This window comes from Lactuca sativa, chromosome 7, assembly GCF_002870075.4.
Source record: "Lactuca sativa cultivar Salinas chromosome 7, Lsat_Salinas_v11, whole genome shotgun sequence".
Classification (NCBI taxonomy): Eukaryota; Viridiplantae; Streptophyta; class Magnoliopsida; order Asterales; family Asteraceae; genus Lactuca; species Lactuca sativa.
The window spans coordinates 141,561,658-141,574,989 of record NC_056629.2 but is presented as its reverse complement, the minus strand read 5'-3'; the positions used below and the strand labels follow the sequence as shown (position 1 = coordinate 141,574,989).

The window sequence follows — 13,332 nt, the reverse complement described above, 5'->3', positions numbered from 1 at the left end:
TTTAAAAAATCTTTTCCATTAACCAAACATCTTTTGGGTTTTTTTTAATTTTTGAAACAATTAAAAGTCACATATTGTTTTAAAAGGATCCAGAACACGCTCAAAATATTCAAACGTAATTTTATTGGATGACTTCCCAAAACTTATAATAGATAGTAGCAAAAAAATTTAAAAAAAAAAATAGTGGAGCCTTTTCAAAATCTATCCTCAAGAATGAAAGGTTCCAAAAGTAACATGCAAGGCTTAAAATTGACAAAATGTGCAAACTGCTATGGAGGGTCGAAAGTGCACGTGATATAAAGTTAAGGGACTCTTGTATCAAAATAACAAAAAGTAAGTAAAATGGGCTGTGAGGTGGCCAAAACATATTGGGTGCAATGGATACGTGGCTTATATCGGGCAATTTTGTTGTATTAACTCACCGACTGTTGTTATTAACTACACAAACTTGAAGAAAGCTTTAGGTGAAAATACCGACTTCTTGTTCGACTGTTTGTTTCGAGTTGGGCAAAAAATATAAGGTAAATTTCGCATGAGTTTCTATGTATCAATTTAGTTAATATATTTGATTTTTAATTAGAATTATATTCAGAGCACAAACATAAATTGAATTTGAATTCGATTTTAATTTGGTTTGATTCAGTTTTGTTTGGTTTGCAACCCGAATAATAAGTGATTAATCGGGTTGAATGAGGCTAAATGGGTTAATCCAAATTGATACTGAAGTGATTATGGGGCGTTAAATATTATTTATTTTCGAATGGATATTTATCATTACGTAAAAATATACTTTGGGCATTTATGACTATTATTAGAAGATGAATAGACATCTAGGCCTACATGGAATGATATATGATGGCTAACCTTTGGGTCATATTGTCATGATTATGCTTTTAAGCTTGTTACAAGATTATTTATTTGCTAAGCTTCTATAGAATAGCCTCACTTAAGTTTAAATAAATGATAATGTCATAAAAGCACTTACGTTTAAATAAATGCTAATGTCATAAAAGCATTTAAGTTTTTAAGAAATGTCCGGTGGAAGATTGCATAAAAAATTTCATATTTGCCCTTTTAGTAGGTTAACAAGTTACAAATAAGTCACCTACACATCACTTGAAAAATTATGAGTCAAAATAAATATTTTTAAAAAACTTAAGGTCATTTATGACATTAGCCCAAAAATACATAAAAACGTTTATATATATATATATATATATATATATTTATATATATATATATATATATATATATATATATATATTCTGATCATATCTTTATATTTACAATATGTATAAAACTTTATTATATGAATTTAAAAATATGAATGTATGAAATACTTATAAATAAATTGAACTTAACAAAATACTCTTTTTAATCCTTTAAAGTATATTTATAATTTTAAAAGAAAAGATGTATGAAACGTTTTATTTGTGTCATATTGTCATGTTGTCATGATTATGCTAATTATGCTTTTAAGCTTGTTACAAGATTATTTATTTTCTAAGGTTCTATAAGATAGCATGACTTACATTTAAATAAGGGCTAATATCATAAAAACATTTAAGTTTTCAAAAATGTTCGGTTTTACCATTTAATTAATATATGTCTTTTTGGTTCATTAAAGTCAGATGTCTGCATAAAAAATTTCATTTTTGCCTCTTTAGTAGGTTACCCAGTTACCAACAAGTCGACTACATATTACTTGAAAATCTATGGATAAAAATGAATATTTTTTAAAAACTTAAAGTCTTTTATGACATTAGCCCAAATATATATAAGAACGTTTTTATACATATTTAAACGTGTGTGGATATATATATATATATATATATATATATATATATATATATATATATATATATATATATATATATATATATATATATATATATATATATAAACGTTATTATACGAATTTATGAAGTCGTATTAATACATATAAAAAAAATATATTTTTAAAATTATTAATATGTTTTAAATGTACGAAAATACTTATAAATAAATTTAACTTAACAAAAAATGCTCTCTTTAAACCTTTTAAGTATATTTATAATTTTAAAAGTTGTATGAAACATTTTTATTTATATTTAATAGATATATTTATTTGTATTTAATAGATATATATTTACTTTTATTTAGTTGTATTTAATAGATATAAATATGTATTTATTTAGGATAAAAACTATCGTATACATATAAATATGAAATAAATACATATCTATACTTCGTAAGCAAACACCAAAAACTTTTTTTTATTGTTTTGGTTGATTGAATCATCCTAATAATTAAAAACAAATGTTTCGTTTATATGTATATTAACATATAAATATGTATAAATACATATAAATATGAAATAAATACATATTATTACTTAGTAATATGTACAAATACATATAATTATATTTTTTATATAATATAAACCTTATAAATAGGTATTTTTATGTTTATATCTATACAATATATTTTGTATATGAAATATATATATATATATATATATATATATATATATATATATATATATATATATATAGTTATACCTTTTAAATACAAATAAATATATTTTTAAAATATAAATATGTTTATAAATACTAAAATAGAAGTAAATATATTTTTAAATACTAAATACAAGTAAATATATTTTTGAATCTATAAAAATATTTTGATAAATTTAAAAATGTATTTGAAAATGTATATATAAAATATTTTTAAACACTTAAAAACATGTATATATATATATACATGTTTTTAAGTGTTTAAAAATATATATATATATATATATATATATATATATATATATATATATATATATATATATATATAAAAGAAGAATAAGAATAACAATTAAAATAACAGTAATAATAATAATAATAATAATAATAATAATAATAATAATAATAATAATAATAATAATAATAATAATAATAATAATAATAATCCGAACATTTTTAAAACTTAATGGTAAATCCAAATATTTTTAAAAACTTAAACACTTTATTGGTATCAGGTAACCGGTGGGTAACATAGAAACCGACTAAAATAGTATAAATGAAAAAATTAAATAAAACATTTAGTTTTACCAAACATAAAACACGTCCAAGATAAATCTGACACTTTTTTGAAAACATAAAGTCTTTTATATCATTTTCCGTTTAAATAAATACACAAATCCAAACACATCTTGAAGTTTATGTCTTATCATGTCAATAATATGAGCTTTTTTCATAAGGTTGTTCAATCAAATAAGCTAAAGAATTATTTTTTTTCATTCCAAAGTTTTTTTCACATTGTTTGTAAATTTACAAACTCACAGTGTAAACTTTTTCATATTTTTAGTACTATTTCGTTTATTTTGTTTATAAATTGAATAAACTTTGTAAAGAAGCTCTTGTAATTTAGCTTTTTATTAAGTTTTTTGATATGTTGAAATGACAATCATATGAAAACAAAAATCTTATTAAAAAAGCTAGTTTAAAAGAAGTTGAAGCTTAACCTATAGATTTTAATATATAAAAATGGAGATGAGTAACAAATGGAAAACCTAAAGTAGTAGGACCATTTGTGCAAAAACATTGGTTAAAATGGATTCTCCCACATTGATAAATAGTACAAGGACTATCTCTGTAAATCACAATATTCTGTAAAATCAACATCGAACGAATTACATGCATATTCCATTCAAACAAAAATCAATCTCTACGTAGCTCTGATTGATATTGGGATTGAGCGAAATATTTCGATGAAACTTTCGTGCGATTCCTCTGTTGTTACAATTATTTGCATAATGTACAAGGCGAATTGTTTGGATTTGAGGATCTCAAAACCCTAATTCAATCCTAGAGAATCCGAAGATGGCTGCAGTAAGCAAAACCAAACATATGATCGAGGGTTTTGTAAAAGACGGATCATTGAAATGGTTGAATAAAAGCCATAACCCATTGCATGATGAGTTTGAAGAGATTAAAAGGTCTTCTTCATCAAGTAATAAAAAATGGATCAACGATCTATCTGCAGTCGCAAATGTAGTTATCCGTCGATGTTCAAAGTAAGTTCTGTTGCAAAATACTCCCAATTTCTACATTTCTTCAATCAAAATTAATATGTTTCATTTGCTTTACTAGATCTGTTGATTCCATTCCAAATGAAATTTCACTTGCTCTGTATCCGAATGTTGCAGAATCCTCTATATTTCTACGGATAAGCTTTGGGAAAACTTTGAAGCCGAGGCTTCTGATGTAACAAAACATCCAATTCGATATGCTCGAAATTTCCTGGAGTTTGCCTGTTTTAGGGCTCTTTCTCAATCTACGCAAGTTAATGGTTATATGGAGGACAAAAGGTTTCGAAGATTAACATTTGATATGATGCTTGCTTGGGAAATTCCAGATTCTGCTAGCCAGCAAACCATAAATGTATGATATCCCCAAAATTTGTATCAGTTTATAGATTTCAGACGCTTCTCAGACTTGTACTTTTCAGTTTTTCATTCATTCAGAGTTAAGGTAGATCTTAGATTGAACAATTTGGATCACTATGCAGATAGATGAGGATCCAACAGTGGGAATTGAGGCCTTTTCAAGAATAGCTCCAGCTGTGCCTATTATTGCAAATGTGATAGTCAGTAACTACATTTTTGAGTTTCTTACTGCATCCACTGGAGGCAGGCTTCAGTATTCTACATATGAGAAATATCTTTCTGCATTGGAAAAGTACTCAAATTCCTTCTGCAATCTGCTCTTATATTTGCATATGAGAAATATCTTGTGTTCCATGTTCTTGGATTTGGAATGTAACAAGATTGACTTTTCAACAGGTCTATTAAAAAACTTAAATCACACTCAGAATCATCTCTGCTTTCATCTCAACGAGCTAAAAGAGGGGAAAGGATTCTTGAAGTAGATGGAACAGTCACCACACAACCTGTTCTTCAACATTTAGGGATCTCAACTTGGCCCGGTTTGTTTATAAACATTCAATTTTCTTTCCTTCAAATGATATTGATGTTTATGACATGATATTGTTGAAATTCTTATATCTTCCCATATGCATAAATCTATGATCAGGTCGATTAACTCTGACAGATCATGCATTATACTTTGAAGCTCTTCGTGTTGTGTCATATGATAAGCCCACAGTTTATGAGTTGGCAGATGATTTGAAGCAGGTAGTCAAAGCTGAGTTGACCGGTCCATGGGGAACAAGACTTTTTGACAAAGCTATTCTCTATAAGTCAAATTCCTTGTAAGCCTATATAATCACAAAAATAACCAAAATGGGTAGAGGCTTTGAACTAATTTAGGGTTCCAAATTGTAGATCAGATCCAGTTGTAATGGAGCTTCCAGAGCTAAAAGGGCACGCTAGACGCGACTACTGGCTAGCAATTTTGCGAGAAGTCTTATACGCCCATAAATTCATCCGAAAATTCAAGATCAAAGGAGTCGAACGCGATGAAGCTTTACTAAAAGCAATATTCGGGATTATCCGAATGCAAGCCCTAACTCACATGAACTCCACAATCCCCTTATGCTACGAAGAAGGTCTAATGTTCAATGCGTGTGATCAACTCCCAGGTGGCGACCGAATACTGGAAACAATCGCATCCATGTTGACTTCGAAAGAGCCGGAGCGGAATAACAACAACACCGGTGGTAAATCCGGTAACGGAAAGGGAATGTATTCGGTGTCGGCTACCACCATGGCTTCGAGCTTAGGGTCTGTGTTTGGGGCAAATTCTAATAATCAGTCGTTGATTACTGTTGGTGAGATAACTGTTGGAGAGATGACTCCATTGGAGAAAGCTGTTGGTGAATCTAGAAGTAATTATAAGATGGTGGCTGATGCACAAGCGACTGTTGATGGAGCTAAAGTTGAAGGCCTTGATACCAATTTAGCTGTTCTTAAGGTACTGTTTGGATACAGTAATCCAAGAAGCGAATTCCATTTAATTATTTATTATTTCTATTTGCTATTTGTAGGAGTTGCTATTTCCTTTAAGCGAACTCGGGTTTCATCTTTTGAGACTATTGTATTGGGATGAGCCGACAAAGTCTTTTACGTTCTGTTTTGTATTTACATTTATTATCTACTGGTGAGCTTATAACTTTAATATCTACTTCCTATTTTAATTTTATTATAAAGTTATAATTGAGATTTTTTTTTTTATTATTTTTTTGTGTGTAGGGGGTGGCTGGCTTATGTGTTTGCGTTATTGATCAATTTTTTTGCGATCAATATGGTGATGGCACGATATTTTAGTGGACGACCAGTTGATGAACTAAGAGTTGTAGTGCCTCCATCAATGAGCAAAATGGAGCAGCTTTTAGCTGTCCAAAATGCAATTTCTCAAGCTGAAGAGTTAATTCAAGAGGGAAATGTCGTTCTTCTTAAAATACGTGGTCTCTTTTTATCCATATTTCCACAGGTATATATATACGTACTTACATACAATCTTTATATTTTCTGTCTATGTTATTATATCCTAAATGTGCTTCTGGTTTTATGAAATGGATAAAACATTGGGACTAATCGTAAAAATGTGAAAAGGAGGAAAATGTATGACACGAAATGACCATTGTTTTTAATATTTATCACAAAATGATACAAAAGTATATATTTGACACGTTGCAGTCAAATTGGTTAAGGTGTTTGGTTTTTTAGGTGAAGCATGTTAGTTCGAGTCCCTTTAAAAGACCATTTTTTACATATATTTACATATAATTGAAGAGCAGAAAATTTTAGCTAAATTTGGAAGAAAAAAAAAATAGTCTTTCAAAGGCGTCAAAAATGGAACCTTATGAGAGCTAAATTTTTTGACCAATTTTGCTTAACCTAATTTTTTTTACATTTTAAACATAAATAATTAAGTTAGTCATTATTGCAAGTTATTTTTATCTCGCAAAACAATATTGAAAAAGCATAGAAATTCAGTAATTATGGTGGTGGTGACCCGTGAAAAATTAATTTCTTGAAATGAAGATATTTGGTGATATTTTCAAGAAATAAATGGTCATTTGGTGATAATTTTTTTCTTAAAGGTGGTCACTTTGTGATATAATTATGATCTCATTTTTTGTCAACCTTTTGTGATAACTCCAAATAATATATATGTAAAAAAAACAATAAACGCACCATCTGAGCTGCATCCCACATTACTCTGTAACATTCACTCACATGCGAGTGAGATCAACTGCAGAACACTAACAATATTTTGAGTATGTTAGGTTTCAAACCAGGATCTACTGTGTTACTATCTGGCTCCCATTATAGAGGCTAAATAATGTGTATATACCAAGTGTGTTAACACACATAAAATTTTTTGGACCGAATATATTGTTTGAATGTATGTAAATGATCATTTTAGCATAATAAATAAATAAATAATAATAATAAATAGAAAGAAGCAAACACTAAGTTGTGTTTTTACGTATATTTTCAGGCAACTAATAGATTTGCGGGTGCACTTGCGGGGTTTGCTTTATTTTTGACATTTGTACCATTTCGATATGTGGTTCTAGTGATGTTTTTGGAAGAATTTACAAAGTACTCGCCAATGAGAAAAGCACAAACCGAAAGATTTATGAGGAGAATGAGAGAGTGGTGGTTTAGTATACCAGCGGCTCCTGTTTTACTTGAAAAAGAGGAAGACAAGAAAAAGAAGTAATGTAATTAATCGGATAGATTTACATTACGCTAAGCATTTGGAGTGTGTTTGTATATATATTATTATATATTATATATAATATATAATTATAAATCATTCTATGAATTTGTCATTTTTATTTTAAAAAGTTTTTGTAAACTAAAAATATCCTAGAAGTTAAAGATATAACTTATTACATTTTAAATATTATAAATGCTATGTTTTTATTAGATAACATAGTAACAAGAATATCTTATCTGAATGCATTTATTGAGGTATTGTTTTTAGTATATGCTTGGAAATTTGGAATGAAAACAAAACTTGTTGTGCACCCTCACGTGTTAAGCTTATTGCACATGGTGTTAATGTCACACAACAGAATTGGCGTGATGCTTCTATTATGTAATTTTGAATCAAAGTCAAATCATTCTTGTTAGTTGTTACAATCAATGTAAGATTGAGAAAGGTTAACAAATTAAATTTGATATGTTTCAAGGATTGAAATAAAACATTATATTCTCTATGTTACGTTGAATAATATAAAAATTAGAGAAAGTAATAAGAAAAAAAACATAAGCTCAAACCATTATTCAAACCATTTTCAACGATTTGATAATGGGTGCATTTTAAAATTACACAAAATAAAACCAAACTGTGCACAACTTGTGTCAAATTAAAATCAGTGCATTTTAATTAAATATGTTGTTGTGGGAGTTAGTTTATACTTGCAAACCATCGAATCCACATTGCTTGTAAGTGAGAGCTTGCTTCCTTGGGCTTATGGCTATTGCACAATCAATTGATGCCTACAAAATATCATGTCAATTCCAATTATTCGTATTATATAAACTTTTTATAACAAATTATAACTCATAAAATACATAATGTAAGAATTCCCGTTTTATAAATTTTGCATAAACCAAGAAAAAACCAATGTATTATCTCCCCATGCTTAAAAAACATTATTTATATTTTATTTTGTCCATTAAAACCATTTTATATTGTTTTAGTGGACAAAATGGTCACTAAACATTAATTTAGGCAATATTAGAACATAAAATCATAACATAATGGTTTACCTTAGAGTTTTTCCCTAAAATATATAAACGCTAATGTTAACTGAGATTATCCATGCAATTTCTTATAATCTAAACCTAGCATAAATACAATTAAAACCACTTAATGATAGACATGTAGAAAATAAACATTCGAATACAAGTAATAAATGAAGCCTTTGAGATTTACTATTTCAAAAACCCTAAATTTAACTAAGATTATCGAGATTCTTGAGGATAGATTTAAGAATATCAATGTTCACATGAATGTATGTTTTTTTTTGTCCAAGAGAATGTTATTTTGAATATAAAATAGACAATGCTAAGTGCTAACCTGCACGGAGGGTGAAGTTAACCCAAGGATTCGGATCTTAGCATTAACATCACCCAAGATCCGTAACTCGACCCGGTCGTTTAGCGAAGCATCTCTCACCAAACTAGCAGCATCCGCCTGCAACAGATTCACCCGATCCACCGTCACCGTCGTCTGAACCCGCCGTACACTGTGCGCCGGTTGGTAAAACCCGGGTACGGTGCCCCGACCCAACGGAATCCCACGGTACATGATATTGAAGGTGGACACGCCGTACTTGATCCCTACCTTGTTGTCGTTTTTCGCGGTGAACAGCATCCGAATGGCGAGGGATAGGGAGGCGGTGCTCGGAGTATTCACCGGGGAAGTGGCGAGGTTGATGTATTGAACACCGACTTGTTGGAGATCGAACTGAGGTTTTTTAGGTTTTACGGCGAGGACAATGACGAGGACGACGGTGAGGACGACGAGAGCGAGGAAGGAGAAGAGGAGGATAAGGCAGCAGCAACAGCCTCTGATTGAGGCGGAGGAGGAGGAGGAGTGAGGGTAGTAGTGTCGTTGGTTGTAGCGGTGGTGGTGGTTGTGTGACGGAGGAGGTGGTAGGTGGCTGTGGCTGTGGTTGTGGTAATTATGGTCGCCGTTTGGGTTAGTGGCGGAGGTCATCGCTGCAACTCCGGTGAGGGAATGTGGGGTGGTGTGTGGTAATTAGTAAAGGTATGAAAGGGCCACCACTTCTCTATTCTGTTTTCCCCTTTCTCTTTTTGAGTGAGTGAGAGTGAGAGAGATTTCATTTCTTTTGGTTTAAAAACAAGTTACATTATTAGTTTTTTGTTAGGCAATACAATTATACAAAGAATAAATAAAACAAGTTTTTGTGTTTATGGTAAAGTTTGTAAAAAAAATAGATTAGCTAGAAACTGATAGTTAGAAGGTACACAGTGAGATTTTAAAAGATGTATAAATTAATATAAAAGTTTTCAAAAACTAATTGAAATTATTTTTGGATTACAAGTTTTTTCTTATTTAATTAGAAGGTTTAAGATTATGCTATGAAATGAAGTTTTTTCTTTAATTTAAAATTTTTATTAAAAACTAAAAACTAAAGTATCTTAAAAATCCCATTATGAACATACCCATATATTGAGATTATTCAATTAAGATTGATGTAAAAAAAAAATGCTATCTAAAAATATTGAAAATAGACTAGTTGTTATATCTTATTTGTACAAAATAAACTAGATTATCTTTTTTAAATTTAATCATCGAAAATTATTTCGAAAAGTTTCTAAAAAGTAGTTCAATCGAATCTAATTTTATCTCATATAATAAATTAAGTTTGATCATTAGTAAACTAAGTGTGATCATTATGATAGGAAAGGAAATGAAGAATAATCGATGTCACAAAGTTGCAAAGACATGCTTCTTTTTGATAGCTTAGGGACTAAGGGAGTTCAAGTCATGTGCGATTATCTACCACTTCACCACTACCACCAACATCTTGAAGATAAGATGTCAATGTATTATTTAATACTTTTTTTTTTTTCAAATTTCATTCGATAAGTAGGTTGTGTATAAGTATTACCTAACGAAGTAAGCTCAAACCAAAAGAATAGATATTAAATTATCAACTCAAATATCTCTTTCAAGACCTTTATTTTTTGTGAAAACGACTAGTATATATAGGCATAGTTGGTTTTTGATGTTTATTGCTAGAATGTTAGATATGAGGATAAAACCCCAAATATGCCCAATCTGTCAATTAATGCACTTCTGTGTCATGAACATTTAATTTCATTAAAAGTTTTAAACTATTAAATTACTTTTTGATAGTCTTTAAGAATATGATAACATACTCAAAAAGTATAAAAGGAAAACCAATATAATTTTATAATGTATAGTCTAGAAGATGATATGATATAACATTTGATTGATGTTTAAACAATACAAGATCAAAACAAATAACCGAAATAATAATGATTTTCTGAAAATTTAATCTTAAAGTCATGGATCCAATTAAATGTATTAAATCAACAATTATTCAACAATAGAGTGTTTTAGAATACCACCTCAATAATCAAATTGATTATCTAAGACATATAATCTTAACAGTTGATCTACATGGAACATGAAAGATACGTTGCTAGACTTTCAACTTGATTTTTCCTACCCTTGTTGAGAGATAGATGTTAGAAATTTGAGTTATAGTAAGGCTTGGAAATTCTAAGAAATGTGGTATCACTTTCAGATTAAAGTATTTGGGTGGTACTTCCAATCTTTAATCGGATAAGACTCGGAAATTAAGAGCAAGAACATAAAATCTGGTTGTTATGAATTTCGTGTGTATACCATTAAATGAATACCAAAATTTGTTTAGTATCTTTTCCATCAGAAAACTGTCACAAGACAGTTGTGTGTTGGAAAATTGTCACAAAAACAGTTTGATGTCTGAAAAATGTCACAAAAACAGTTTGATGTTTGAAAACTGTCACTAATCCGGGTTCTTTCTATAAGGGTCAAAACAAAGTAAAAACCCAGGTTTATTTCCAAAAATTCAGATTTCTATAAGGCTCTGCCCCTTGGACTCCACCAGGGGTTGTCACCCCTTGGACCCCGCTCCCATGGGTGTTGCCCCCGGACCCCTGTTCGTTTAGGGGCTTCGCCCCTAAATGACAATCTACTTTGAATCTTGAATAAACTTAAACAAGTGTGCACTTCACACCTTCCTTACTTAGTAATATTTATCAAGATTAATTTTGGTCAACAAGTCAATCCATTACACTTAAATACACAGTGATAATACATAATCACCAACAAACCTCCCCCATTTAAGTGTAATATTGATTAACTTAAAACAAAACATAACAACAACAAACCGATGCATAAATGAAATGTCGTGATGATTGAATTTCACATTAGTATATTATTCATTCCAAATATTCGAATATCAGGGTGTCACTAATGATTGAACACTTTCTACTCATAATGAAATACATGAAGATAATATACACAACAGTGTATATTTTCATAAGTTCTAACTTGACACTATGTTTTACTAGCTTGTGTCTCATCCTTCAATAAGCATATCAAAGCCAAGTCCTAACTTCTTGAAGCAGCTAAACTTCATGCTTATATAGGTAGTCCTTTTATTCTTGCACCTGCAATTGCAATTTTTCAAAAGAACTATTAAGAATATAAATTTAACCTCATTAACTTGCATTACTGAACAAATACCTTAGGACGATGATAATAACGTGTTTCAATCTTCAAATATCAAGCTTTCCACATTAAATTCAGCATCTAATATTACATTAGATGGGAATTGGGTGTCTCAATATAAAAGATGTGGACTTTAAACTCATCCCTACAGTCGCCTTGTGCACAAGATCTCTTGCTAACCCTTTGGTTAGATGATCGGCTAAATTGAACTGATTTCTTACAAACTCCACATATATCACACCAGTCATGATGAACTCACGAATCATGTTATGTCTGATACCTAAATGTCTAGACTTTCCATTGTACACATTCTCTGACTTCGATATACCAATGCAGATGACTTATAAACTTTGCCTTCACATGCTCTGGTGCGTCGTACTTTGATGCTCAACTGATAAACTTCTGAAGGGCCTTGGTGGGAGCCAGATGTTTGTCAAGGACTCAGAAGAAGTCCTTCTTGTTTGTTTTTCTTTGAAGATAGACAAATCCTAGCACTGGTTCATCAATGGGTCCCTCTGCCAATATTTCTGCTTCTGCCAGCTTGAAGTCAATTTTGGCCAAGTAATTTTCGGTTCCGAACAGATGGGCCAATTCAATGTTGCACCGGCAAAATTCAGCAACGTAATCTTTGAGGAAGCTCAAAGCAACATGATAAGCTCCCATGTTGAGATCATCAATTTGGTGACTTCTGAAATAAGCAGCAATTTTTAGGATATCATTTAGGTTGATTGCAGGGATGTCGGCATCAGTGATGGTTTTCTGAGTTAGTTTGTTTCGGAAGATGTGGTATCGGAACAGCACACAATTGAGTTCAAACTTGGTCAAGATTTTCCTTCCGAACCCATAAATTTTAGTGATCCTTTTCCGAGACCAGACTTCTTTTTGGGGAAGTGCATTCTTGGAGTAAAAGGTCTTCAATCTTTCAAGTTCAGTTCTGATGATCATCTGTGGATCATCTTCCAGGTGGAGAGGAGCAAACTTTATGTAGAACTTGCTGTAAGCAGAGAGAGGAAAATCAATATGGTTTGAGTCTTGATTGGTAAGATCATAGTACATGAAAGGCACTATGTCTACATCTTGTAAGATCCCTTCCCTGCAAGGGGGTGAG

At 30.5% G+C, this 13,332-nt stretch overlaps 2 protein-coding genes across 3 annotated transcripts; one reads left to right on the top strand and one right to left on the bottom strand.

Annotated features, from left to right (window-relative positions):
* The first annotated feature begins 442 nt into the window (after positions 1 to 442).
* On the top strand, positions 443 to 7,766 carry LOC111888666 (uncharacterized). Of its 2 annotated transcripts, none has more exons than XM_023884797.1 (10): positions 443 to 521; positions 3,794 to 4,045; positions 4,178 to 4,412; positions 4,540 to 4,709; positions 4,814 to 4,956; positions 5,064 to 5,241; positions 5,315 to 5,903; positions 5,977 to 6,089; positions 6,182 to 6,422; positions 7,437 to 7,766. In XM_023884797.1, the coding sequence occupies exons 2-10, from the start codon at positions 3,852 to 3,854 to the stop codon at positions 7,659 to 7,661; spliced, it is 2,088 nt and encodes a 695-aa protein (XP_023740565.1). In that variant the 5' UTR covers positions 443 to 521; positions 3,794 to 3,851; the 3' UTR covers positions 7,662 to 7,766. The 2 variants fall into 2 exon arrangements, with proteins under 2 accessions (XP_023740565.1, XP_023740564.1); XM_023884796.2 differs by having other exon boundaries at positions 448 to 521; positions 3,841 to 4,045.
* A 447-nt stretch (positions 7,767 to 8,213) lies between these two features.
* On the bottom strand, positions 8,214 to 9,811 carry LOC111888664 (uncharacterized). The gene is made up of 2 exons (XM_023884793.3): positions 9,030 to 9,811; positions 8,214 to 8,446 (listed from the first exon to the last, which is right to left on the bottom strand). The coding sequence occupies exons 1-2, from the start codon at positions 9,669 to 9,671 to the stop codon at positions 8,360 to 8,362; spliced, it is 729 nt and encodes a 242-aa protein (XP_023740561.1). The 5' UTR covers positions 9,672 to 9,811; the 3' UTR covers positions 8,214 to 8,359.
* Positions 9,812 to 13,332: the final 3,521 nt, after the last annotated feature.